Raw genomic sequence first — 24,784 nt, forward strand, 5'->3', positions numbered from 1 at the left:
CTGATTCCTTGGTGGAATGGTTTCATGGTATGACCCTGAAAAAATAAGTCAAAACAGGAAGCTGACAGAACGATCCTCAGTCTACTCCCCCATGAAATCACTTGATGAGATATGGGCCTAATTCAAAGAGGCAGTTTACTAAAAGTGGATTTAAAAATTAGTCATAATTTATTCATAGATAAACCTGAAGAAACCTCAATGATTAACCTAAAAACTAATTAAATATATCTTATTTCCTTTCTTGTAATTCAAATAATTTCCAGCTTCTCTCTTTCATTGGTTGGCTGTCCACTATAAATTCACCATAAATTCTGAGTGCTGAGTTATTGAACTATTCTGTATTCCCGTTTTTCTTTAGTTAGAGCTGTAGTATGACACTGCTATTCAAAGTCTTTGGAGCCAAGCTACCTTTAGGTCCTGAGAATCTCACTTTTTACCTTTATACAGCACAAATTTTTAACCTCTCTTTTGTGTCCATTTCCTTATTGATTACTCAATGCTGTAAAATTATCTACCTCATAAGAATACTATGAATGTTAGAATTAACACTTTCACTCCCTGTTTTAAAACAACCTGAACAATAATGCTATAACAGGAATATAATCTTATTGTTAATTTTAACTATTTATGGGGGTGGGCAACAATTTTCTTTTTGTTCAATTAATTTTATTGGTACATTTAATGCATACAATATAATGGCATTTGTTGTTGGAAATTTGTTCCTTTACATAATCGCATAATCGACCTCGGTTCTTATTTTTTCCCCAATTCCCCTGTCCTCCCTTCAACCTCTCCCTCCTTCCCTATCTACAAAGACTTTGTTTCCATTATTTTTCATTTCTCATTTTAATTCCATTCCCTTTTCTTTTCCTCTAACCCTCCAGTTTCCCTTTCCTCTTTGTTCCTTTTCCTCCTATTTCATATTATTTATTATACCTTTAAGTCTTTATTTACACTTTCAGTGTCTCACAGTATGGAAACTATTCAGTATTTGAATATGTGTCCTATTTATATCACTTAAGAGTATGGCCTCAATGTGCATACGTTTAGCTATAAATGTCTCTAATTTCTCATTTTTATGGCTGAGTAGTACCCCATTTAATAAAAACTCACATTTTCTTTATCCAGTCTTCCGTTGATGGGTAATTGGGCTGCTTCCAAATTTTAGCTATTACAAAGTATGCTTAAAGAGCCAAAAAAATAAATATCTTAGACTTTCAAAAGGCCCATGTTATCTCTACTGGCTACAACAGCTCAGCTCTACTTTGCTAGCTGGGAACCTGCCATGGAGAAGTAAAAGAGTGGGTCCAGCTGTATTCCAGTAAAACTTCATTTACAAAACTTTTATTCACAAAAAAAGTGGGGGCCTGGGATTTAGCTCAGCGGTTTGGCGGCCTGCCTTGCAAGCACAAGGACCCGAGTTCAATCCCTGGTACAAAACAAAGCAAAACAAAAACGCATTGGGCCTTAGTTTGCTGACATCTAAACTCCAGTGTATATAAAATCATTCTTATCCTACAAATGAACTGGAACACTATTACTCTAAAAGGACCAGTAGTATCAGTCATAAATATATCTGCCTCCCTGGGCATTTTCACGTCTCAATAAGTGACTCCTGGGGAATGAGTCAGAAAATCAACCAATAATTGTTTTCAAAAGCAGATTCAGATTCATGTTTAACAAACTTAGATATCCTTTCTTCACTTCAATCCCAATCCGAGGCCTTTCCAATGTTTATCCAATATTTAATTTTAAAATATTTTAAATTTATTTTTAATATTTAATTAATTTTAAATACCTACACCTATCTCAAAGTTGAATATGATACAAATTTCGAGCAAACTTCCCCTGCTTAGAAGTGGGCAACATGACATTTAAGCCCAGACAATGACCTCAGAGAGAGGAGTCAGAGTTAGAAGACAATGAGAAGAAGAAATATAACAAGACATGTATGGCCCAGGAAGTGAGATGTAAATTGGACTATAGAAGGTCACAATAAATGATAGGAATTTAGTACACCGAATCCCTTGAGAAATGAGAAACTGAAGACAAGACTAAAGGAAAGTAAAATAAGACCATGGTTCATTTGAAGAGGCCATTATCGAATTTTCATTCAATTAAATCCCACAAATTCAATTTAATTTTTAAAGGCTTTTTGAGTAAAATCAACATATAATAGACTGCAGTCTCTTTAAAGTGTAAAATTTGATTAGTTTGTATAGATCCATAAAACCTTCACCAAAATCAAAATAACCTGCTCATCATCTGCAAAAATCATGTCATAGACTTTTACAGTCACTGTCTACAATCTCTCTTTGTACCTTGTCCCACTGCCAAGTAGCCAACCACCTGCAAGTTTCATGTTGGATTTATTTTCATCGTGATTACTTTGTTTCAGTTTCTTCTATGTTGTTGCACTTTAGTAGTTTTCCTCTTTTTATTGTTAAGTAGTATTTTATTGTATGGAATTCCTATAATTTGCTAACCATCCACCTATTGATGGACAACTTGGTTATTTCCAGTTTGGAGCATTACAAATAAAACTTTTTTTTTTTTTTTTTTTTGGTACCAGAGATCGAACTCAGGTCCTTGTGCTTGCAAGGCATGTGGAGGCACCACTGAGCTAAATCCCCAGCCCACAAATAAAACTTTAAGAGAATGTGCTTTCACTTCTCTGGAGTAAATACATAGTGATAGAATACCTGGGTCACACAGTAATTACAGGGTATGTTTGTGTTCTTTAGAAAGTGCTAAATAGTTTTCCCAAAGTTGTATAATTTTACATTTCTGCAATATTGGATCAGTGTTCCAGTAACTCATATCAACTCTTCATATTATCAGTCATTTTGAGGAGTACCAGTCAGTTGCTTTATAGATTGCTTTTCAATTTGCCTGATGGCCTATCTAATTTAAGACATTTTAACAGATTATGTGGGATCTTGTAACTTTAATTTGCATTCTTCTCACAACTAATAAAGTTGAGTTTGTTTATGTGTTTATTTACCATTCATTTCTCTGTATGGAGAAATTGCTGTTCAAATATCTTGTTCATTTTGCTTGAGGTGTTAATTTTATTATGCTTTATAGGTTACAGATAATGAGTCTTTATCATTGATGTAAGTTAAAGTAACTTTTCCAAATTGGTGGCTTATCTTTTCATTGTGAAATATTTTAAAAATAAAAATACTTTTTATGATTAAATAAAACAAGGAAGTTTCATGAATTAAGTAATTGATTTTATGATAAATAAATCCACATGACTGAAGATGTTGTAAGATTGTGGCTTACCATAGAATTGTCTAAGGGCTCTGTTTTCATTATATCTCCAACTCCTCCTCTTCCCACCAGTATTTATGAATCACCCATTGTGGGAAAAATATGCTCTATGTCATATTGAGAAACTTAACCCTCACAGAACTGATAACAAAAACCAAGAGAGCCAGTATATTAGCAAGATCAAATCAATAAAGGAAAGGACAGAAACTGAATTGAAAACCAGGAGACTTGTACAGAGAGAGATGAGTGTAGAACTATGAGAAAATATACACTTTTTTCCAGGAATCCTGGGTTAATCACATTACCAGACTTCAGTCAGTGGTTGGATAGACAATCAGTATACAATTATATTCATAGGCAAGTTCTCCCAAAATGACAAGAGAAAACATTTCCTTGAAAAAATGAAATTTGACTGCAGTAGTCTTTAATCCTAGACTATAAAAAAAATGGAGAAAAATTTGAGTAAAAGTCACTACAGACTTTTTTTTAAAAGACTGCATGAAAAAATTCCAAGGCAATGAAATTATATATATATATATATATATATATATATATGCAAAACTCTAAATAATATATTAGCAAAAACTAGCTAATGTTTATTAAAAGTAGAGCACAAAAAGACCAAATGAGGTTTTCCCAGGACTACAGTAGAAAATGAATTTTACTTTAATACAAAAGGGACCATATATTTAATGTGTATTAATAATTGAGCTGGAAACAGGTATACGCCTGCAAAATCTGTACCATACATAGGTAAAAACCTATGCCATAACCCTTGCCATGATCTCTGAAAATTCCCTTATGCCAATTTATTACTGTAATTTGTGAAATGAGAACACTGAATGCTCATCCTCTTGGGAACATTTTAAGTATGTAATAGCAATCACCTTCTCCAAAGTGTATTTTGAAGAGCATAAGTTCTTAATTTTGATAAAGCACAATCTATCAATGTGCTTCACGTGTAGTACTCTTGGTGAGAAACCCCTGACCAGATGAAAGTCACAAAAATTTCCTGCAATATTTCTGTACAGAAGTTATAAGGCATTATGCTTACTTCTAAATGTATGATTCATTTTAATTACAATGCAACATATGTATCAAAGTTTGTTTCTTTGGAATAAAAGTGTATATTCATTGTCTTTGCAACTTTATTAAAAATCAAGAGAGATATAAATATGGGTCTTTTTCTGCATTTGCTGTTCTGTCCTCCTATTGTATTTATCTCCCTTGACATCGAAAAATCATTTTAATGGCACAAGTTTAAGTCTTCCAACTTCCTTCTTTTAAGAGACTGTTTTGGACATCCTAGGATCTCCACATTTCTACACCAATTTTAAAAATTATATTGCTAATTTTTACAAAAAAAAATCATGCTGAATGTTTGACTGGAATTATTTAGAATTTATAGGTTGTTAGAAGGGTGTCCTTAACTCATAAGATGAGTGAATTTTCCAATTCATCAACAAAGCATAACTTTTCATTAATTTAGGGCTTTAAATATCTCTTATAAATGTTTTATAGTTTTCCATGTATTGCTTTTACACACATTTTGCCAGATTATTTCTAAGTATTTCGTATTTAATGCAATTATCAATGACACTGTTTTATGTTCATATCAATTTCTCATTGCTCAAATAAAATCAATTTTACATGTATTCTGTAATATGCTGATATCACTTATTAGTTCTTGTAGCTTTGCTTAATTCCAGTGTAGTTCCATATAGACAATCATCAATATGATCCATGAGTTTTCATGTTTTCAAATTCTATTTTATTTTTCATAAAAGAAAAAAGAAAAAATTAACTTCTCAAATACATAAGTAGTACTTATCTATTTCTTCTCAACTGAGTTTCAGTTTCTATCTTTCCAAGAAATTATACATTTCATTAAAGTTGTAGAATATATTGCACAAAATTGTTTAGAATATCTTTCTACAGTGATTTGACCATCTATGGAATCTGTAATGACTCCATTGCCTTTATACTAAATATTGCTAATTTATGTCTACTTATTTTCAATTTGGCTACAGATTTTAAAATTTTATTAGTCTTCTCACAAAATAATTTTTTGTTTTCACTGATATTCTAATGTCTTTTTTCTACTGCATTTATGTTCTGATTTTTAAATTTTTATTCTTGATTTATCTAGCTTAGTTTCTCATTCTGGCCTGATATTATATATTGGAGACCTTTCTTCTTTAATAATGCAAGTATTTCAAAGTATAAATTTCCTCTTCTGAAATGCATGCCATGAAGGAATGCAGCTTGCATTTTTCATAACACACCTCAACATTGACACGTGCTTTTATTTTTATGCAATTCAAAACATTTTCTCATTTCATTTCTCTTTTGATCTCTTCTTCGGCCCATGGGTTATGAAGCAATATTTAGTTTCCAAATACTCAGAATTTTACTGAAATACTTGTTATTCATTCGTATTAACATTGCAATTGAACATAGTTTTCCATTTCCCCCATCTATGTCTAGTGGTAGTTTCTTTATTCTGTCTATTTTTAATTTCATTTGCCTAAAGATGTTCCTCCACTGTATATTAGGTTACATTGCTCACAATAAGAAATCTGCAGTCACTTCTCCACTGTTGGTGGGAGTGCAGACTGGTGCAACCACTATGGAAATCAATATGGAGATACCTCAAAGAGCTGGGCTTAGAGGTTCCATTTGACCCAGCCATCCCTCTGCTTTTCATCCCAAAAGAAGTAAAAGAATCATATCACAGTGATATATGTGCACCTATGTTCATAGTGGCACAGTTTGTAATAGTTAAAACTTAGAAACAGCCCATGTGCCCATCAGTTGGAAACTGGATAAAGAAGATGTAGTTTTTCTATAAAATGGAATACTACTCAGCCATAAAGAATGAGAAATTTCAAAACAATCAGTCCCCCCAAATATAAAGACATGTAAATCCCAGCAATTAGGAGAATAAGGAAGAGGAACCCTGTGAGTTTGAAGTCAGTCTAGGCTACACATTGAGTTCAAAGACAGCTTGGATTACACCCTGTCTCATATATATATGTATGTATATATATATAATTTTTTAAAACTTTGAAAACTTAAGAAAAAACAAAACGTTTATTGTTACATTGTATACATAAAGATAGCATTCGTCATAGAGAATTTGTACCTGTACGTGATATATCTTGCTTCATTTTTCCTATCCCCTTATTGACCCCTCTTATTTACAAAAGCTTTGTTTCCACTTACTTCTTCTTCCTTGTCCCTTCTTTTCTTTACCCCTCTCTTGTTCCACTTCTCATTTGAACATTTTCTTCCCTTTTCCAATATCTGCTATACATTTTGGTCCTTATTTCCACTTTCAGCTTCTCACAGCAGAGAAACAATGCAGTATTTAAACGTGTGTCTGATTTATTTCATTTAAGAGTATGATGCAGATGAAAACAACACTGAGATTCCACCTCACCTCACAAAGAATGGCTGCTATCAAGAAATCACACAATAACAAATGTTGGCGGGGTTGTGGGGAGAAAGGAACCCTTCTCCATTGTTGGTGGGAGTGCAGACTGGTGCAACCACTATGGGAATCAATATGGGGATACATCAAAGAGCTGGGACTAGAGGTTCCATTTGACCCAGCCATCCCTCTGCTGTGTATCTTTCCAAAAGAATTAAAAGAATCATACCATAGTGATATATGTGCACCTCTCTTTATAGCGGCACAGTTTGTGATAGCTAAAACTTGGAAACAGCCCATTTTCCCATCAGTTGGAAATTGGATAAAGAAGATGTGGTTTTTCTATAAAATGGAATACTACTCAGCCATAAAGAATGAGAAATTAGATTCATTCATAGGTAAATGGATACATATTGAGGATATACGCCTAAGTGAAATAAGTAAGTCATACACATGTGTAAATACCAAATAGTTTCTCTGGTGTGAACAATCTATAATAGTACATAAGATCCTAATGAGATAATTGACAAGTGAAATAGGAAGAAAAGGGCTAAAGGTGTAGGGTAAGTGAGAAGGGTAGGGGAAAGCTAATATGGGAAAAGAAAAAAATATGACAAAATGAAAATAAAGTATTTGTAAATAGGGAAGGGAAGAGGGGGTGAAGAGAGGGCAAGGGTAAGGGAAAAAAATGAGAACCAAGACCTGGCATGTAGAGGTACAAGATCCCAATGATGAATGTAACTGTACTGTATACCTAAAATGTACCAATAAACTCAATGAGAAAAAGAAAGAAATCTGAGGCCATTCTTAACTTTGTTCTTTCATCCATAACTCTTTTGTATGTTCCTCTGTAATGAATTCTTTCCTCTAGCTGCATATAATATTTTCTCTTTATTTCTGGATTTAAACAATTTGATTTTTGAGGTGACACAGTGCAATTTTTTTTGCACATTCCTTGTACTGCGGAGTTGTTGAAATTATTAGTTCAGTGATTATTTCTTCAAGTTATTTTCATTCTCTTTTCCCCTGCTCAAATCTATCTCCACTTCAGGACTTCCAATTATCTGCATATTAAACCAGCTGGCATTGCACACCTCATTGGTGTTCTCTTTTGCCATTTTAGGCATTACATTTTTTGTTTATTAATCTTATTTTCTGCACTGTCTAACCTGCTGATAATATCATCTGATGTACGTTTCAGCTCAGACATTCTATTCTTCACTTCTAAAAGATAATGAAATACCATTGTAATAATTAGATAATATCATTATCTACTAATTCTATCAACTTTTTCATTTATGAGACACATTTGATTATTTTTTCTTCACAGTGAAAGTCATATTTTCATACTTTTCGTACTTACTATTAGATTTTTTCTAATATTGCATATCAAATCCAGAGTTTTACAAATACTATTTAAGTACTTTGCCATAAAATATACCCATAGCACAGATACTTTGTATTATAAAGACGATGTAACATCCGGGGACATTTTATTAAAAGATTTCAATATCTTAAGTTTTTAACAAACTTGGCATGAACATTTTATATCATTTTTCCTATTTTTTTCTATCATTTGTATGTAAGTAATGTAAAAACAAATCTATACCTTTGATTTTCGATTTCTGGGAAACATTTTTCTTTTCATTTTATGGACTATGAATGTCTTACCAGACCAATATAAGTATGCTTAACGAATTTTTTAAAAAATACCTTCATTACACTGTTCACTAAGAATGTAAGACATATGAATCACCTATTTTCTTAATGATGCACACATTTCCACTATTTCCACCTTTTTGCTTCTTCTACCAGTGCTGCAATACTGACTGAATACCAGATAATACTGACTGAGCTTTAAGTTGTTGATTGCTGGGTATGTTTATATTCCAAGCAATATCTTTAAGTATTGCTCTAGAAAGCAGTTACATGCATTCTATTTGGTATTTGTTCCAGCTCTGTTAGGTGAAAACAGAGCGGTGTTTAGTTTAAGGCTGTTTCCCCCATTACTCATAACCAGACGAGCAGTGAAAGAGCAGCGTTACTTCCTGCTTTGTGTGAGTTTCAGAGACTTGCTCCTCTTATCTTCTTGGGTGATTATCTCCTCACCCTGGCTTAAGCTTCTCATGTACATACTCCTGTCCTCAATTGAACTTTCAGGTCGGATGCTTTGTGCGGAAATGCTCTGCAGCTCTGCAGTGTTCTTTCCGTGTGCAAATTTCTCCTTTCTGCTACTTTGTCCTGCAAATTCTAGCTGCTTTGGACTCCTAGAATTCCTAACTCCATCTCAACATGGGGAGATATCTGGTATCTGCCTGAATTACTCCTCCCCCTATCCTATGGACAGTAAGTGGAGCAATCACAGGATTCATCTCATTCATTTCTCATTTCCCAGAGATCCTCGTCTTCTGTTGTTCGATGCTCAATGTCTTGGGGACAATTATTCCATATACTCTGTCCACTTAATTGTCTTAAACACAGAGATTACTGTGGTTCCTGCTACCGCATCCTCTCTAGCAGAAGTTCACATAGCTTGAATTTATAAACATTTTATTAGTCCCATATCAAGAAATTTAATAATGCAACTTAAATCAAATTTCTTTTAGGAAGTAAAGACTCAATTGAGAAATTTTATCAAAGAAACAGTTTAAACGTTATTGTTCTCTGGAAGTTCACAAGGCTAGCATGTGATAGTGTCAGTCAAAAACTTATTATAAACATAACTGCTCACTAATGACTCAAAATGGAAAGCACAGTTAGAATCTGTGATAAGTAACAGAGCTGGAGAAAATAACTTGAAAATTAAATCTCACAATGTAAGGTAGAATAACTAAAAAACAAAAACAAAACAACAACCACCAAAAAAAACTCTAGAACTACAACCCACATCAATGCTAAGAATGACTGTGTGTATCCTGCAAGAGATACCAACTCAAAAAATGTAAAATTTAAAAGGGAAACGTAATAAGGGAAAAAAATATATGAGAAAATGAAAAAATGGAAATAAAGTGTTTGTAAATGGGGAAGGAAGGAGGGGGTTAAGGGAGGGCAGGGACAAGGGGAAAGAATGAGAACCAAGACCTGTCGTGTAAAGGTACAAGATCCCAATGATGAATATAGTAAATGTACTGTATACCTAAAATGTACCAGTAAACTCAATAAAAGAAAAAATACAAATAAAATAAAAGGCAAGAGAATCCCTGGCATCCAGACTGTGCGCTTCCCCCAGTGAAAAGCAGTGCTACTCTTAGAGCAGAGCTGTTTTCCCAACTTTCTAGTTTCTATGTCCCATGTACATTTATGATCTTTCACATGAATGAATATCAGGTTAACACCTTCATATATTCACCCAGCAAAAAGTTATTTATGCTTTTTTAAAAAGGACGTAACACAATGGGTAAATCAAAGAAATCCTCAATACCATATTCTGAGGAAACTAGTTAAACAGTGAATGGCACTTTGTGGGTGAGTGAACGACCTTTTAAACTTAACTTCCATTCATATAATGTCACCACTACTAATGTCACCAATTTTCATAATCTGCTCCAAATGATCACTGAAATCGTAATATTTTAGAATTAGCACTATAGTGTATCCACTATGGGGAATTTAGGTCATAATCTCTAAGAGTACATTCAGAGCTGCATTTCCACAAATTAACTTATGAGATTTCCTTTGAACCCATGTCACTAGAGGGTAATAATGGACACTTTGAGTGAATGTACAAATTGACTGAGGTAAACATAGTAGAATTAGAAGTCTCAATAATGATGGGAATGAAAGTTAAAGAAATTTAGCTTTTGTTAAATAAAGAAAATAAAAGATAAAAATCCTCATTTGTGGCATTCATAAGGTGAGGAAGAGACTGAGTGGTAGCAACTTGATTCTCTGTTTTTAATATTAGTAATGCAGGATGTATTAAATACCAAGAAATGTAGAAACATATCTCCAAATCAACTCCCTGGCGAGTTTCAGAAAAGCCTCATCTAGCCCTTTCAAGAGGATTATAGAGTGCTCAGATCTGCCTGAAGGTGGCAAGTCAGCGCAGGGAACCTGTGACACCACTTCATTTAAGCATTTTTCCCTTAAGTATCTTCCCTTCCTTTAGAAGTTAAGTGGATAGTTTAACTTCTAAATGAGTGTTCTTCCCCCATGAAATTTGAATTGAATACTTTTAAGTGAAGGGCAAAAAAATGCTTAAACTTACAATGAAGTTGACACATAAATGAAGAAATTCATGTATTTATCCTGCATATATAGAACTCAAATGTATTCTAAAAAATCACCTACAACAAATGGGGTTTGAACATAATCAAATGCCCACGTTAACTAAGTTAGAGACATGGTGTGTTCTCTTGGAAGACCTTCTGGGTATATTTAATATGCAATTACGAAGTTGCAAATAAAGTCATTTAATTATCACACATTTCAAGTTGTGTAAGGAAAAGCCTTCACGATGTTTAAACATACATGTAAAAATAGCTGCCTCTGACAGAAAGACATTCTAGGTATTGCAGTTAGCCCTCCTAAAAACTAAACCATTAGATAAAATATTTTCAAAACCCCTTGAATGAATCAATAAGTAACAGAGAATAGAAAAAAACACTTATGTTTGAGAATATAAGAGAATCCAGAATGATACACAGATGACTAAATCTAGCTTTTGACTGGGGGCTGTAATCCAGCTTGGTTGGCGTGGCTATTGAATGTATCCTATAAGCTTTAAAGGACAGAAGACACTCTCAGGCATGCGAAGGGTAGGAAGTCTAATATAATAATCCATCAAAGTGCTGGGGCTGTAACATATAATGAAGACTGAAAATCAAACTCATGCCATCCCAGGTAAATGCATAAAAAGTGTTTTTTTGTTTGTTTGTTTGTTTGTTTTGTTTTGTTTTGTTTCTGGAAGCTTGAAACTTAAGTAGGGGGACCAAAGCAAAGCCCATTTGAGGCTGCAATAGACCCTCTCCTGTGGGGTTGTCCTTTCCTTCTTCCTCCTTTTCTTCTTTCCTTCCTTATGTTCATCATCCCCTAATCTTTTCTGCCCTCTTCTGCCCAGCATTCTAAATTCTAAATAGGACCCTCACCTAAACGATTGAGATGTTAACTGGTAATCCTTTTTTCAGATTCATAGAAACCAGAACTCTGATTAACCTGGTAAAGCCCCACCATAGTTTTGAGTTTCATGCATCAACTAACACAAAGCCTGTAAACTGATGTGAGGTTTAATATGACGTTTAACTTGAACAAAACTAAAATGTCTGTCTAAAAAGAATTTTGGTAGCTAGCCCAAGGAGGATGAGATCCATTGCAATGTTCTGGGTAATGAAAGGTAAAAATAGTCACTGAATGGCAAAGATCCCAGTTACTACATAGCCTTTCTACTCGATTTCTCTTTTACTTCAATATAAAAGCTCTCTGCATCCGTGAGCCGCTCAAGATGGAGGTCTGAGATCAATAGACCCTCTATCTTTTCAAGAGCCTATGCCTTGAATAAACCCATTCCTTCTTATTGACGCTTGTCTCCTGTGTGGTGACCTTTAAGTAGAAGACAGCCCAGACTTTAAGCTACTAACAGGACCTCACAAGCCAAAACTATTACCAAACTAGGCTTGCATTCAGAATTGATGTATCTATAGCAGCCCAGTCTAGTCAAGTGGAGAATTTAGTTTAAGGAGGTCCTTAACAATTAGTGCTTTCAGATATCCAGCAGAGACAAAGAAAATTCTTCTCAAATTCATTAAAGAAGCAACCAATTCCAATCTTCTACAAATTATTACAGAATATTTGTGAGGCTAACACAGTTTGCATAGCAAAATTCAGCAAGGAGAATAAAAGTAAGAAAATTTAAAGCAAATTTACCTGGTGATGACCATAAAAACAAAAATCCCAAAGCATCAAAAGCTGACCAGCAATATTAAAAAATAATAGATTATGCTCATCTCAGGAATGCAAAGCAGATAAATGTTATGGTTCACATTTAGGATGTCCCCTCATTATGGCTTACATCTAGATGTTGTCCCAAAGTCTGATGTGCTCACTGAGGGGCTTTTCAGAGGTGGCTGGATCTAGCTAGGGTGTGAATATTACTTAAGGGTTGTGATAACTAAACTAGTTTAGCCTCATTCTGGATGTCAATATTGGAAGCCCCACCCTGGGTGGGGCACCAACCAAGAGGCTTCTAGCCTGAATAAAATATACAGGGATAGAAAGAAGGCAGGCTTACTGCTTGTTTCCTCCTGCCTGCCATGCTATGGACTACTTCTCCCCTGTCACGCCCCTCTGCCATGCCACCCTGCCTTGGAGCCAGCTGATTATGGACTGAAACCTCTGCAAACTGTGAGCTAAAATAAACCTTTAACTTTGGGTGTTGAGTCTTTTGTCTCAGTAATGAAAAGGTAACTAAGACACCTCCCCAGTGCTCTTGTGTTCAGAGGTTGGCTTTTGAATGGTAAACGAATCACGGTTGCACTATATTTATCAGTGGATTAATCCACTGAAGAGTTCAGAAGTAGATGTGATATTCGGAGGTGCTTGGTGTTATGTGCTAGATCAAGAATGATCCCCCCGAAGTGGGGCATTTGGAAAGAGATTAGATCATGAGGGTGCTATGACTGACTTGTGTTACAAGATAGGTTCTGGTCAGAAGAGGCGGGTCACTGGAGGTATGACTAAGCAGTGTGCATGTGATTCCCTAGAGGACAAAATGAATCTCTACTCCTTTAAATTGTATGGTAGGTATTGTGTCTCTGTAATGAGAAAGGGACAGACACCTGATCACAAGAGGCATGCTAGTAGGGATACAACTTGAAAGAGGCCATCTCCCTCCCTGCCTTCTCCCTGCATCTTCTGCTTTTTGAGCTCTGTGACATGACCCAGGTATTTCTACCATGCTGTTCTGCCTTGCCTCTGGCAAACCACACTGGAACTGTGAGCCATGGCATCTTGTTTACTACAGTTTCACACAGAAAGTTAAGCATCTACTGATTATTTTTTTCTCCTGGGAGATATTGAAATCTTTTCAGAAAGGCGATGCACCTTATTTGTATCCTCTACATAAAATCCTGAAACGTATCAGAATATCTTACTTGTATTTATTGACATCTTACAGTGTATCAGCTTACCCAGACCATGTGCATTTAATATTTACATTTTATAAACTAGGTATCGCTATGCCTATATTACAAATGAAAGGATTTAAGTTCAGAAGCATTATGAGTAGATCAAGTTAACATAATAAAACACTAAGAGCCAAGATTTGCAAGTGGGTCTCCACAATATCCAGCACTCACCAGTTAGACTCAGGCTACTGATTTCTATTGGAATTCATTACTATTATGAAACCTCAAAGAATAAAACTGACATTGGAAATTATTTGAGAATTTGACTTTTCACATTAAAAAGTATGTTATGCATAGAATAAGTAAAATGTGACCGAAAAAACAGTAATTCTGTACTAGACTGAATCAGAAAACAGAAGACTAATGAAGGTGAGTTGAGTATTCCCAAGTTACACACAAATACAGCAGCAGAGGCACCACTGGAATTTACATTTCTTGACTACCAGCCCAGTTTGTTTTCCAGTTGACAATGTCACCACCCAGGTAAGTTTAAAGGAAGTAAAACATATTTACTTTTCAAAGTCACAGTAGGACAGAATAAGTAAAAAGAACAGCCTTTCATTCAATTTATCATTTGTTTCTGCTTTTTCTGTCCTGCAAACAAAGAAGGTATTTAAGAGTAAGAATATAGTTTGTGGGGAATTGAACTCAGGACCTGTGCTTTCCAGGCAGGCAGAGCAGCACTGAGCTACACCCCTGGCCCAAAAAAATGACAATTTCAAAATCAAGCTGTTTAAGAAAAAGCAAACAGAAAGCATGAATGCTAATATAGACTATGTCTAAATAATTGCATAAGTTATTATTGGTTAACTACCATCCCAGTCCACTGCCAAATATCAAAGTCCACAGAGTACTTACACAAAAGTTATGTTAACCATAAAGCATTATTCTTCATATATCTTAAGTAAAGAAAATCCAAGAAAAAGTTTTAATAAGAACACATATTCTGGTAACTGTAATTTTAAATATGTATTTCAAATGCCAAATTGAAATAAATTTAGCATATAATTATGCAATTAACATATAAACAATTATCCATAAGCTATTACCTACTTTAAAAAAGTGAAGGGAAAACTACAGCCTTGTATCTTTTCTCATACTTCTATAATGCCAGGATTAATCCATGTTTCATTCATAGTAAGTGTTCAATAAATGTTTAATGAAATAATGAATATTTGTAGCATAAAGCCATGTGCTCAAATTTAGCTCTGTGTAAACATGGAATTGTGAATATGTAAGTTCCGCAAGTCAGTCCAGATGGCAAATGAAATCTGTACCAGAAATTACTGAAAGACTATATGGCCAAGATTCTATTCACACATTAATCAGTTAATGGGAAATCGTGAATATATTTTGAGTATAAGATGAGTACATCATCAAGAATAACATCTAAAAATATTTATATTCATTACCTCTGATATCTCTCCAAGGAAAAAGGTCTACTGGAGGTTTTATCCTTTCAAGATTGCAAAATTGAGAGTCCCCAAGAGTGAATGCACTTTTATACAAGGCAAGAAAAACAATCTTTACCCACAAATGTTTTTATAAAGATCATCTTCCCACAAATAAATAGTTACGAATTTTAAAAAGTCTATATATTTATGCTGCTATGAAAAAATGATATGGTGTTTGCAGGGGTCCTGGCAAAGTTATGCGCATTTTACATTCATTTAATTTTTATAACACCGTGAGTCTACAGACTGAATAACTTGCCAGAATAATAGTCATTATGGGAGGAAAGTCAGCATTAGAGTCCATGTCCAATACATTCCAAAGCTCAAATTATCAATAAATCATTATGCTACCTCCCTGAAACCTTAAAAAAAAAAAAACAAAAAAAAAAACTTCTAAAACCAATTTGCTCAAAAGTACTCATATGAGTAAAAGGAAGCAAGAAAGAAATAGGAGACAGACTATGGCATCCTTTGGAGCTTACAGTTCTGGATTCAAATCCCAATCTATCAACTGAGTGATGTGAGGCAAGCTATCTCAAAACCCTCAGCTTCAAGTTTCATTTGGTATAAAATGAAGATGTATTATCACGTTTGTTTTTGAATCATATAGTTGTGTGTATGAAGCCCCACTACAATTTTTAGTTCCTTCACGTATGCTAAATATCTGCGCCTGTTACAATTATTTAAATCCGAGGAGACATGGGAAGTGTTATCTATAGTCACCATCTTCTTTGTGTTCATTTTTGTTCACTAGTTTAGCCAGCAAACTCCTAACAGATCTCTTTCCATACAGAGACACAAGGCAACACAAGGACCCTGGTCTAAGTTACTGCTTCCTTTGCCCATTCCTGGTTGCAAATCCTAATTATTCCAACCCTGGTGACTGAAACCCCTCTGACTACTCCCCACTCAGGTCTGTGAATATATTATTTATTCTTCTGGTATAAAAAATGTGAATAAAAAACATATACTCTAATTCTTAGGTTTAGAAAAGGACACAAGAAATGGAAGCCTAATTTACAAGATTTTGTTCTTCCTTGCTTGTCAGAGTATAAGTATAAATGGGAAGTCTTCCTCCTAGAAAGCAGAGTGATTTGCAAAAAGTAATGTGTTTTCTTCAAAGAAATTATAATATAAACATCAGGACATACAGTATATATTTTATATTTGTCAGACTTGTTATTCTTAGGCAACCAGACTGGAACGGCTAGAAGTTTACTTGACCCTATTATTTGTAAAAGTTTTGAACATTTGACTGTAGGGCTTCTGCAGTCAGGTTTGTTAGGGTTGAAAAAGTGAAATGATTTAAGTACCTTTGCACAGCATATTTGTTTTCTAAAAGGCACTCACACATCATTTACATACGCAGTTTACACTGTTAACCACTGTTCCTCACTTGCCTGCATGTAAAAGGATGCTCTTCACATTCTTTGAGGGCTCATGATCAAAAATTCAGTTCACTCACACAGCAAATACAAAGTGTGAAACAACTAACTCAACATGTTACACACAAAATATCAGAATCTGTGCCAGTTAAGAGGACACATGGCTGAATTCAACTTGGATTCAATTCAACACTTGTTCAATGGATGAGGAAAGACTTCTGTCATGACTTATATTCTAGAGAAAACATGTAGCAGCATCTCCCCTACACTACTGAGCACTCAAATAATTCTTTGCAAAGCTCATCATATGCATATCTGTTTCATGCATAGCTAGGATACTTCATTTGTAAGTCCTCACACTTAGAGAATACTATCTCAAAAGAGAGTAGGGCCTGTACTTTGCCCCTTGCAATGGAAAAGTTCTGGTCTTACTCTGACATTACAGAAAACAACTCATGAAATGCAAAACCACTGAAGACAAGATGCATTCTTACTGAAGAAAATCATGATGCCAGGGCTTTATCTCAACGGTTCTGCTGGCTACCTTGCAAGCACAAGGACCTGAGTTAGATCCCCAGTACCAAAAAAAAAAAAGAAAGAAAGAAAGAAAAGAAAATCATGATGAATGAGTCCCCAAGGCACAGACACTACTGCTTCAACTGCCAGTTTTACTCTGTGCCTGGAGAGTCAAAGTAGGAGATCCGACAAAAAGAGGTATCTGGAACGCAGAATCCTGGTTTCCAGTTCTCTGACGACAGTCCAGTCCCTGAACCTTTCTGAGTATTGGTACTCTCATGAGTCCAAAGAAAAGATGACAGTATACATCAGTGGAGATACAGTGAGACAACAGATTCTAAAATTTTTGATGTAAAAATGAGAACTATGCTACAATGGCCTGAATCACAGAGACAATTTCTGGATATGTAGGTACGTGGAACCCCAGGACCCCGTTCTCTTGAATGTTACGCATCTGGCTATTTTTCAGTTATTCATAGTCTAGGGAACTGAAAGGTTTTAACTTCTCTGATGGGCTGCTGAATGGCAGGGATATGATTAGAGAAATGCATTATCAAGTGACTTTGTTGTTGCTCAAATATCATCAAAGGTACTTATACAAACTAAGGCAGCTATGACATTACTAGGTGATAGTTTAAGGACAACTGTCATATATGTGGGTCTCCATTGACTAAAATGTGCTTTATACATATGTATGTTATGCTCAGGTGAGTACAGATGATTATATATACTCAAGTCTCTGAAAACACAATAATTCGAGTGCACACCAAAAAGTATCATAAAGCTACAACTACTAAGCATTTGTGGTCAGAAAAGGCCCAGGAAAAGAAATTCTAACATGTTATGATGGTCAATCAACTGTCCTAATGCCATGGAGGTTTGCAACACTGCACTAGAGCCAGATTATCCTAATAAATCCACTCACAGTCCAAGCAAGAGCTTAGAAGAGGCTGATACCAGCAACCAGGCCAGAAGCCATGAGAGGTGACTCTGGGGTCCGCAGTCCACATGCTGACAGTCTGACATGGACGAAAAATGTAAGGAATGAACAGACCATTCCACACCGCTACCCCTCCTCCCCTGCCTCCCCTAGTGCTGGTGCACTAAACATCATCAACAAGAAGCTCAGCAGCACAGAAGATATCAAATGCTGACAGAAAATCTGTGGTTTTTATCTCTGTCTCCACAATGATTACTCTCATCATAAAAATGGTGCGGAGTGTTAAAAACTTTTGGAGTTGGTGTCTTTTTAAAACACTGAGTCAAATGCTTTGCACAGCACATCAACACATTAAAATTTGTTTGGGAAAGGTAATACATGTGGAGGCATCTTTGACCTACTTAACGTATATATTGAATGTTTTGTAGTTATTAATATCACGGAATTTTTAATACAACTGATAGCAAATAATTCAGTTTGAACTACAAGTGTAAATTGCAGGAGAAAAGCTGAATAAGGCAAACACCTCTTTGGTTTGCTTTCTGGATTTCAATTAACACCTAATTTATAATAGTTCTTAATACAAATATATAGCTGACCTCTTTAGAACAGCTTAATGGAATAAGCACACATTTTGCAAGGAGCTGACAAAACAAGCAGTCCATTAGCCCACAGCACAGGGCCTCAACATCCAATAGTCAATATCGCATTGTCAGGGTTGAAAATAGCAAGAACTAAATAAATAAACAAGGGATTCCCCCTCCTGCTTTCTGGGAAAGAATAGGTTCAGTGAAATTCATTCCACAGCTTTGTGCTTAGAAAGAAATTTTTTAAAATTTGTTTCTTCCAAAGGGCTATCACTCGATAGATAACTAAAGGAAACAAACCACTAACACCATATTTTTAAATCATTTTGCTGTATGCCAGGTTAGGAAGGAGATTCTCTAATCCATAATTTAGAAAGGAGAAGTCCACAGTCAGTTCCAGATCTTGGAACATGAAAAAATTGTAAGAGGCTGCAAGAATCTTCCAGAAGATGAAAACCTACATCCCTAAGGATATTGTCAGGCACTGGAGCACTGGCCTAGCCCCAGGTGAACTCTGAACTAAAGATGCCACAGGAAGTGTTTCTATAGCTCAGGGAAGCAATAGAGCCCCCCACTATCTTTACCACCACTTCCCAAGAGAACAGATGGTCCCAGCAGGGTTTGCAATGCTTCACTAAAGTGGATTATTTGCCTCTATCTTTTCTAAGCCTTCTCTGCAAAGCTTGGGAGGGCCCTAGTTTGAAATATTTTAAGCAGATTTTAAGGCATGGCTAGAAAAATAGGAAATGCTCTAAAGTGAAAGACCAGCACTTGATACTATCTACCTGAGTTCCAGAAGTATTTCATGGCTTAATTTCTTCTCAGTAACCACCATTTCAATTCCAAAATGCCTGAGAGGCCTCTGGTAATATTAATGTGACTATTAGTCATAAAGCTTGTTCAAGGAATATATTTTTAACTACAGGCGAGTGAATTTCAAGTTTACATCAAACAAAGTTGCTAAGATATTGAAAAGTAGGATCTATAAATGTACAATGAGGGAAGACAATATGGTTTTTGTAGAAGAGACTGTAAGTACATGTACAGTTTATATTAGAATTTCATAGAAAAATAAGTCATCATGAAGGAGAGTTAAAGCTGTGGAATTATGTCTCAACTTTAAAAAAATGACTTTTCTAAGCTCTTACCTCCTAGCAATTTTATATGAGAGGAAGCCTAAATTGGAGAAGGTAGGGATGAATAAGCACCCACTTTAACAAAAGCAAAAAGATTCTATGCATTATTATATGAACTAGATAGGAAGAGGGATAAAAGATTTCTGTAATGTACTATTAAACCATTAACGAAAGAAAGTGAAGAGAATACAAATAAATGGAAAGATATCCAATTCTTGTATTAGAAGAATTAGTATTGCTAAAAAGTCCCAAATACCAAAAGTAATGTAGACATTTAATACAATCTCTATAAAAGTACCAATATTATACTTCACGGAAAGAGTAAAATACCTTAAAATTTGTTTGGAATCACAAAACACCTAGAACAGTCAAAGAAATCTGAAGACCAAGAAAAGGGTTAGGACATCACAGAATCAGACTTTGAAGTATAATACAAACTCCAGTTATCAAAACAGCATGGTACTGTATAAAAACAGACACAAAACAATAATCTAAAAATAAACCCATGAACCTAGAATCAAATGACTTTTAACAAAGGCTACAAGAACATATATTTGGGCAAAGACATGCTCTTTGATAACACTGCTAGAAAAACTGGATGTCCACATCTACAAGAATGAGACTAAATTCCCATCTCTCACCATGTAGAAAATCAATTTAAAATATTAAAAACATGAAATACAAAACTAGAAAAGTACCAGAAGAAACACTGAGAAAATACCCTATGATGTGGATGGGCCAGTGAGAAACTTCTTAGAAAAGAATGTAAAAGCACAGGCATCCCCCCCAAGAAAATAGAAAAATGGAATTACGTTAAACATTTTCAAAAGCTTCTGCCTAGCAAGTAAAAATGAAGAGGCAACATACAGAATGGGAGAAAATGTTCGCAAACTATGTATCTGAAAAGTTGTTAAGGGTTTAATATCTACAATACATAAAGAACTCAAAAGCAAAGTACTTATAACAATCAGTTAGATTTTATGTATGCAAGTCACACTATTTCCTCAAAGACAAAAAGTGGGAAGAGCTCAGTCCATGTCAAAAAGGGGAGGAGAGGAAAGGTGAGGAGAGGAGAAAGAAAGCTGTAAATTTGGCTTACTCTGAGGGAATATATTCAAGAAAAAGTAATTTATCTTTCCATACCTATTAACAGTAGTTGTCATTTGTGGATCAAAATGGCCATGCACCCTCAAGACCAGAGCTAAAGAATTACTACTGTCAAATGAAGAATGGAATACAATGCCTCATGTGTCCCTTTTGCAAAAGCTGTGTTTTGGCCACTCCTGAGTGGGAACCAGAGGCAGGATGAGAGAAAAATATTCAAGACTCAAGGAAAGAAAACTAAAATAGAAGAGATTGGTTAGGAGGAGCAGCTCACTGAAATGTAATTTTGAAATGGAAATTTGACAGTTCAAGAAGGCATCAACTGAAACATAAATGTGTAGATATTTGGAATTAGGATAGAATAAAGTAGACAGAGAACTGAGCACCAAGTTCTGAAATGCCACACCCAAGAGGATGTCAGCCTTACCAGAAAAAACAACATCAAGGACAAAAAAAAGATACCATCATGCTTAGAAATTGCAAACTTTGGAAAATTATCCCAAAATCTAGTCTTAGGACCCTAGAATATTAATTATGAAGAAAAGCGAAAGGAATTTTCTAGGATCTTGAACCAAGATGGATTATGAAAAGTGCAAATTTCCAATGATGAATGTCATTATACTGTATACCTTAAATGTACCAATAAAATTAATTTTAAAAATTAATAGAAGGCTTTCCTCTTCTCCTATAGCTTCATGAACTTAAAATCAGAATTCTGGTGGGTGTACAACTGCATTCTTGCACACAAATACCTTAAGGATGGCACAGTTATAAGCATATTATAATAAAGAATATTTCTCCTTGAGTACCATGCATTTGATCTTGTTTGGAAGAGAAGTTTCAGATGGGCCTACAATGGTCTATCTTAACAGTTTTTAGATATTGAGAAAGTGCTGAAACCACACTACATTCCTAATGGTGATAATCTGACAATCCATCCCTATGATAAATATTAAAGACCAGTCCTGATGTTTGCCCTCAAAAATTTGGGCTTGGAAAGGATGAAACTACGTTCTTATTCACTTCAGCCATATCAGATATAAAAGTAACTGCATCTCTTATTATTCAGGACTCCCTAGAATAATTTGTGGTATATAGTTCAAGGAAGGCCTCCAAACAGCCAGCTAAGAATACAATGTAATCCTTAAATACAGCCAAAATTTGCCATCAGAAGACCTGGAATTACGTCCTGAATAATCATAGCAAAGGGGTTTAACGTCACTCAGCATCTGTTGCCCTGTATGTGTCACAGGAAGACTAATAAACACTACCATACTGAGCTGCTGTGAGCATCAGCTAGAACGAAGTATTCAAAAACACTTTGAAACCCTAAAGTCATGTTGATCCCTGTAACATCCAGCCTGTGTGTTGTTTGAGGAATCTTGGGTCCCTTCTTAGAGAAGGCCAGATGGGGCCCTTTATTCAGATTCGTGCCTTGAAATCTACTATTTACATGAAATGAGTAGATCAGAGGTGGCCAAGCATGTGGAAAGCACCTCTCTCCCACTTTCATCACCTCGCAAACTTGTCCTCACCTTTCTTATTTCAGAGACCTTCTTTTGACTCTTGTTTGAGATTTTGGTGTATTGATGCTTTTACTGTTATTACAACTTCTGTCTTATACAGTGCCAAAAGAGAGGCACTACAATTCTGCCCACTGTATAACCAAGATGGCAAATTACAGCTTTTCATTTCATTACATTCCAAAGTGTAGCTCGTTAAAGAAGGGCTCTCAGATGCTTCTGAGAAGTGCAGCCTTCTCAGCCCTCCACTTGGGCTATTCTGAATTTCTCTGTTACCATCCTCACAATTAGACAGTTGTGCTACCTGTTCTCAGAGATAAGGAAAAAGCAAGCATGGTATCTATTCAAAATTAGTTTTTCTTATTTTAATCTCAATAGCTATATTAAAATGTATCAGTCTCAAGGGGGAAAAAAGTGAGGATTATTGAAATTTTTCCCTTGCCTTAGAGGATTATTTGCTGAGGATGATATATGTCTATACCTCAGGTATGTCAAAATACACACAGTGTGAATACCTTGTACTCTATTGATACCTGGTTAAATCTTCAGAAAACATCAAAATAGATGTTTTCCTAGACAATCCCATAAATTACATACAACTCAATAAATAACAGTACAATTTTCATCAAATTGCAATTATTATTCAAAACATATTTCTTACCAAAAAGCACATATAAGGAACTGCTCGGGTCAGTCACCAGTGCAGCAGGACAGGGTTTCCCTGTCCACATCGTCAGAAAGACCCAAGAAACTTGGGTTTGGGTTGAGTGTTGAAGAGAGACTTGAACTGAATTAGGAAGGAAGCTGAATTCCAGAGAGACACATTCCCGCTGAAGCACTGAATGTGGAGTTCGTATCTGTACTGGGGTGCTCCAGGAAAGATGGAATAAACTGGCCCCAAGGCACCGCTCTACTCCTAGAGCAATTTGTCATCAAAAGTCAAAATTAACCAGAGACTTTCCAGCATTTTCCTTCGCTCGTGTACACGTCTGCTGCCTTCAGGCCCGAGAGAGGTAGAACACGGTTTACCTCGAAATTCCCGGCACCGAGCTACCCAGCGCGCTCTGCAGTGACACAGGCAGCCGACGCTTCGCCCACTCTCTGCCCCTCCCCTTCGCCCCTGCTCTGGCAGTGGGACAGCTGACAAAGGACTCTACCAACTTCACGTCCCACAAACCTAACAACCCTTCCAAAGTTAGTTATGAGTCCTCTGAGCTGAGGGTCACCCCCACCGCAACCCAGCAGAGGACCGAACGGGGAGCCCCCGAGGCTGACCTGCGCCCCGCGCGCCCGGGGACAGAGCCGCTCTCACGTGGTGCTCGAGCAGCGCCGGGCTCCGACCTCAAGCCCCGCCCGGAGCGGAGGAGGGACCTGCCTAGGCGCCAGTGTGGAGAGAGGAAGGGAGAGACCGCGGCGGCCCCCGCCAGGCCGGCGAGAAGCCCGGGTCCGACTGGGGTTCCCCGGGTGTCCCCAGGAAGGAAGACTCAAGTGTGGGTGGGGTAGCAACTTGGAAAAACATGTTTCAGGGCGAACGCGTTGGACTCCCACCTAGAAATGAGTTCTTCCAAGGTGGTCCAAATGCCCATCCATCTGGAACGTCCTCTTGCAATTCCCGGCAAAACGGGGAGCAAGGTGTCCCGAAGTGGCGAGGCCATCCCCACCCGCCTTCTGGGCAGCGCTGCCATCCCGGTCTCGGACGCACGCGGGGAACCGAGCCCGGGGACGGAGGCGGCGTTGTCCCCGCTGGATGCCCAGCCCGCCGAGGCTGGGATTTCAAACCCCACCGCAGCGAGCTGTATTTATGACTTGTTTCGTTTCTGCTGGGGGAGGAGAAGGGGCAGAAACTCCAGGACGTTTATTCCAACTGGAGGACGGGCGCTTGGCACCAATGCCAGGCAGAGAACTCCAGTAACTCGGCCGGGGGGCTGCCCGTCGGGGGTCTGGAGGGGAAGCGGGGGCCGGAGGGAAAGGGGAAGGAGAGAGGAGGAGCGGCGAGGCAGGCGAGGAAACAGGTGAGCTCCCACCGCCACCCTCGGAAGCCCAGCGCCGGCTCCCAACTTGGAGAGGACTTACTGGCTTTGCACGGGTCTTTGTAATCGATAGACTCCGCCTTATCCTCTTCACTGCCATCCAAAGTGTAGTCATAATCGAGGCCAGCGCAGACCCACAGCTCCCCGCAGAAAACGGTGCCCAAGGCCACCAGGCACAGGAGCATCCTCGGCGAAAGCGCTTCCAGCCCCATCCTCCTCCCCCGGAGGATCGGGAGGGGACGGGACCGCGGGCGGGCGGCTGATGCGCGGGGCTGGGGC

General features: G+C 36.9%; 1 protein-coding gene across 1 annotated transcript in view; it reads right to left on the reverse strand.

Annotated features, from left to right (window-relative positions):
• The window catches only part of Tll1 (tolloid like 1), a 205,632-nt gene extending 180,901 nt beyond the window's left edge, over positions 1 to 24,731 (reverse strand). The window contains exon 1 of the mRNA XM_010629860.3: positions 24,549 to 24,731. Within this exon, the coding sequence (XP_010628162.1) occupies positions 24,549 to 24,717 (169 nt within the window). The 5' untranslated portion in view covers positions 24,718 to 24,731. The remainder of the gene's footprint in view (positions 1 to 24,548) is intronic.
• Between the last annotated feature and the right edge of the window lie 53 nt (positions 24,732 to 24,784).

This window comes from Fukomys damarensis, unplaced genomic scaffold (assembly GCF_012274545.1).
Source record: "Fukomys damarensis isolate Sample0158 unplaced genomic scaffold, DMR_v1.0_HiC HiC_scaffold_18, whole genome shotgun sequence".
Lineage (NCBI taxonomy): Eukaryota > Metazoa > Chordata > Mammalia > Rodentia > Bathyergidae > Fukomys > Fukomys damarensis.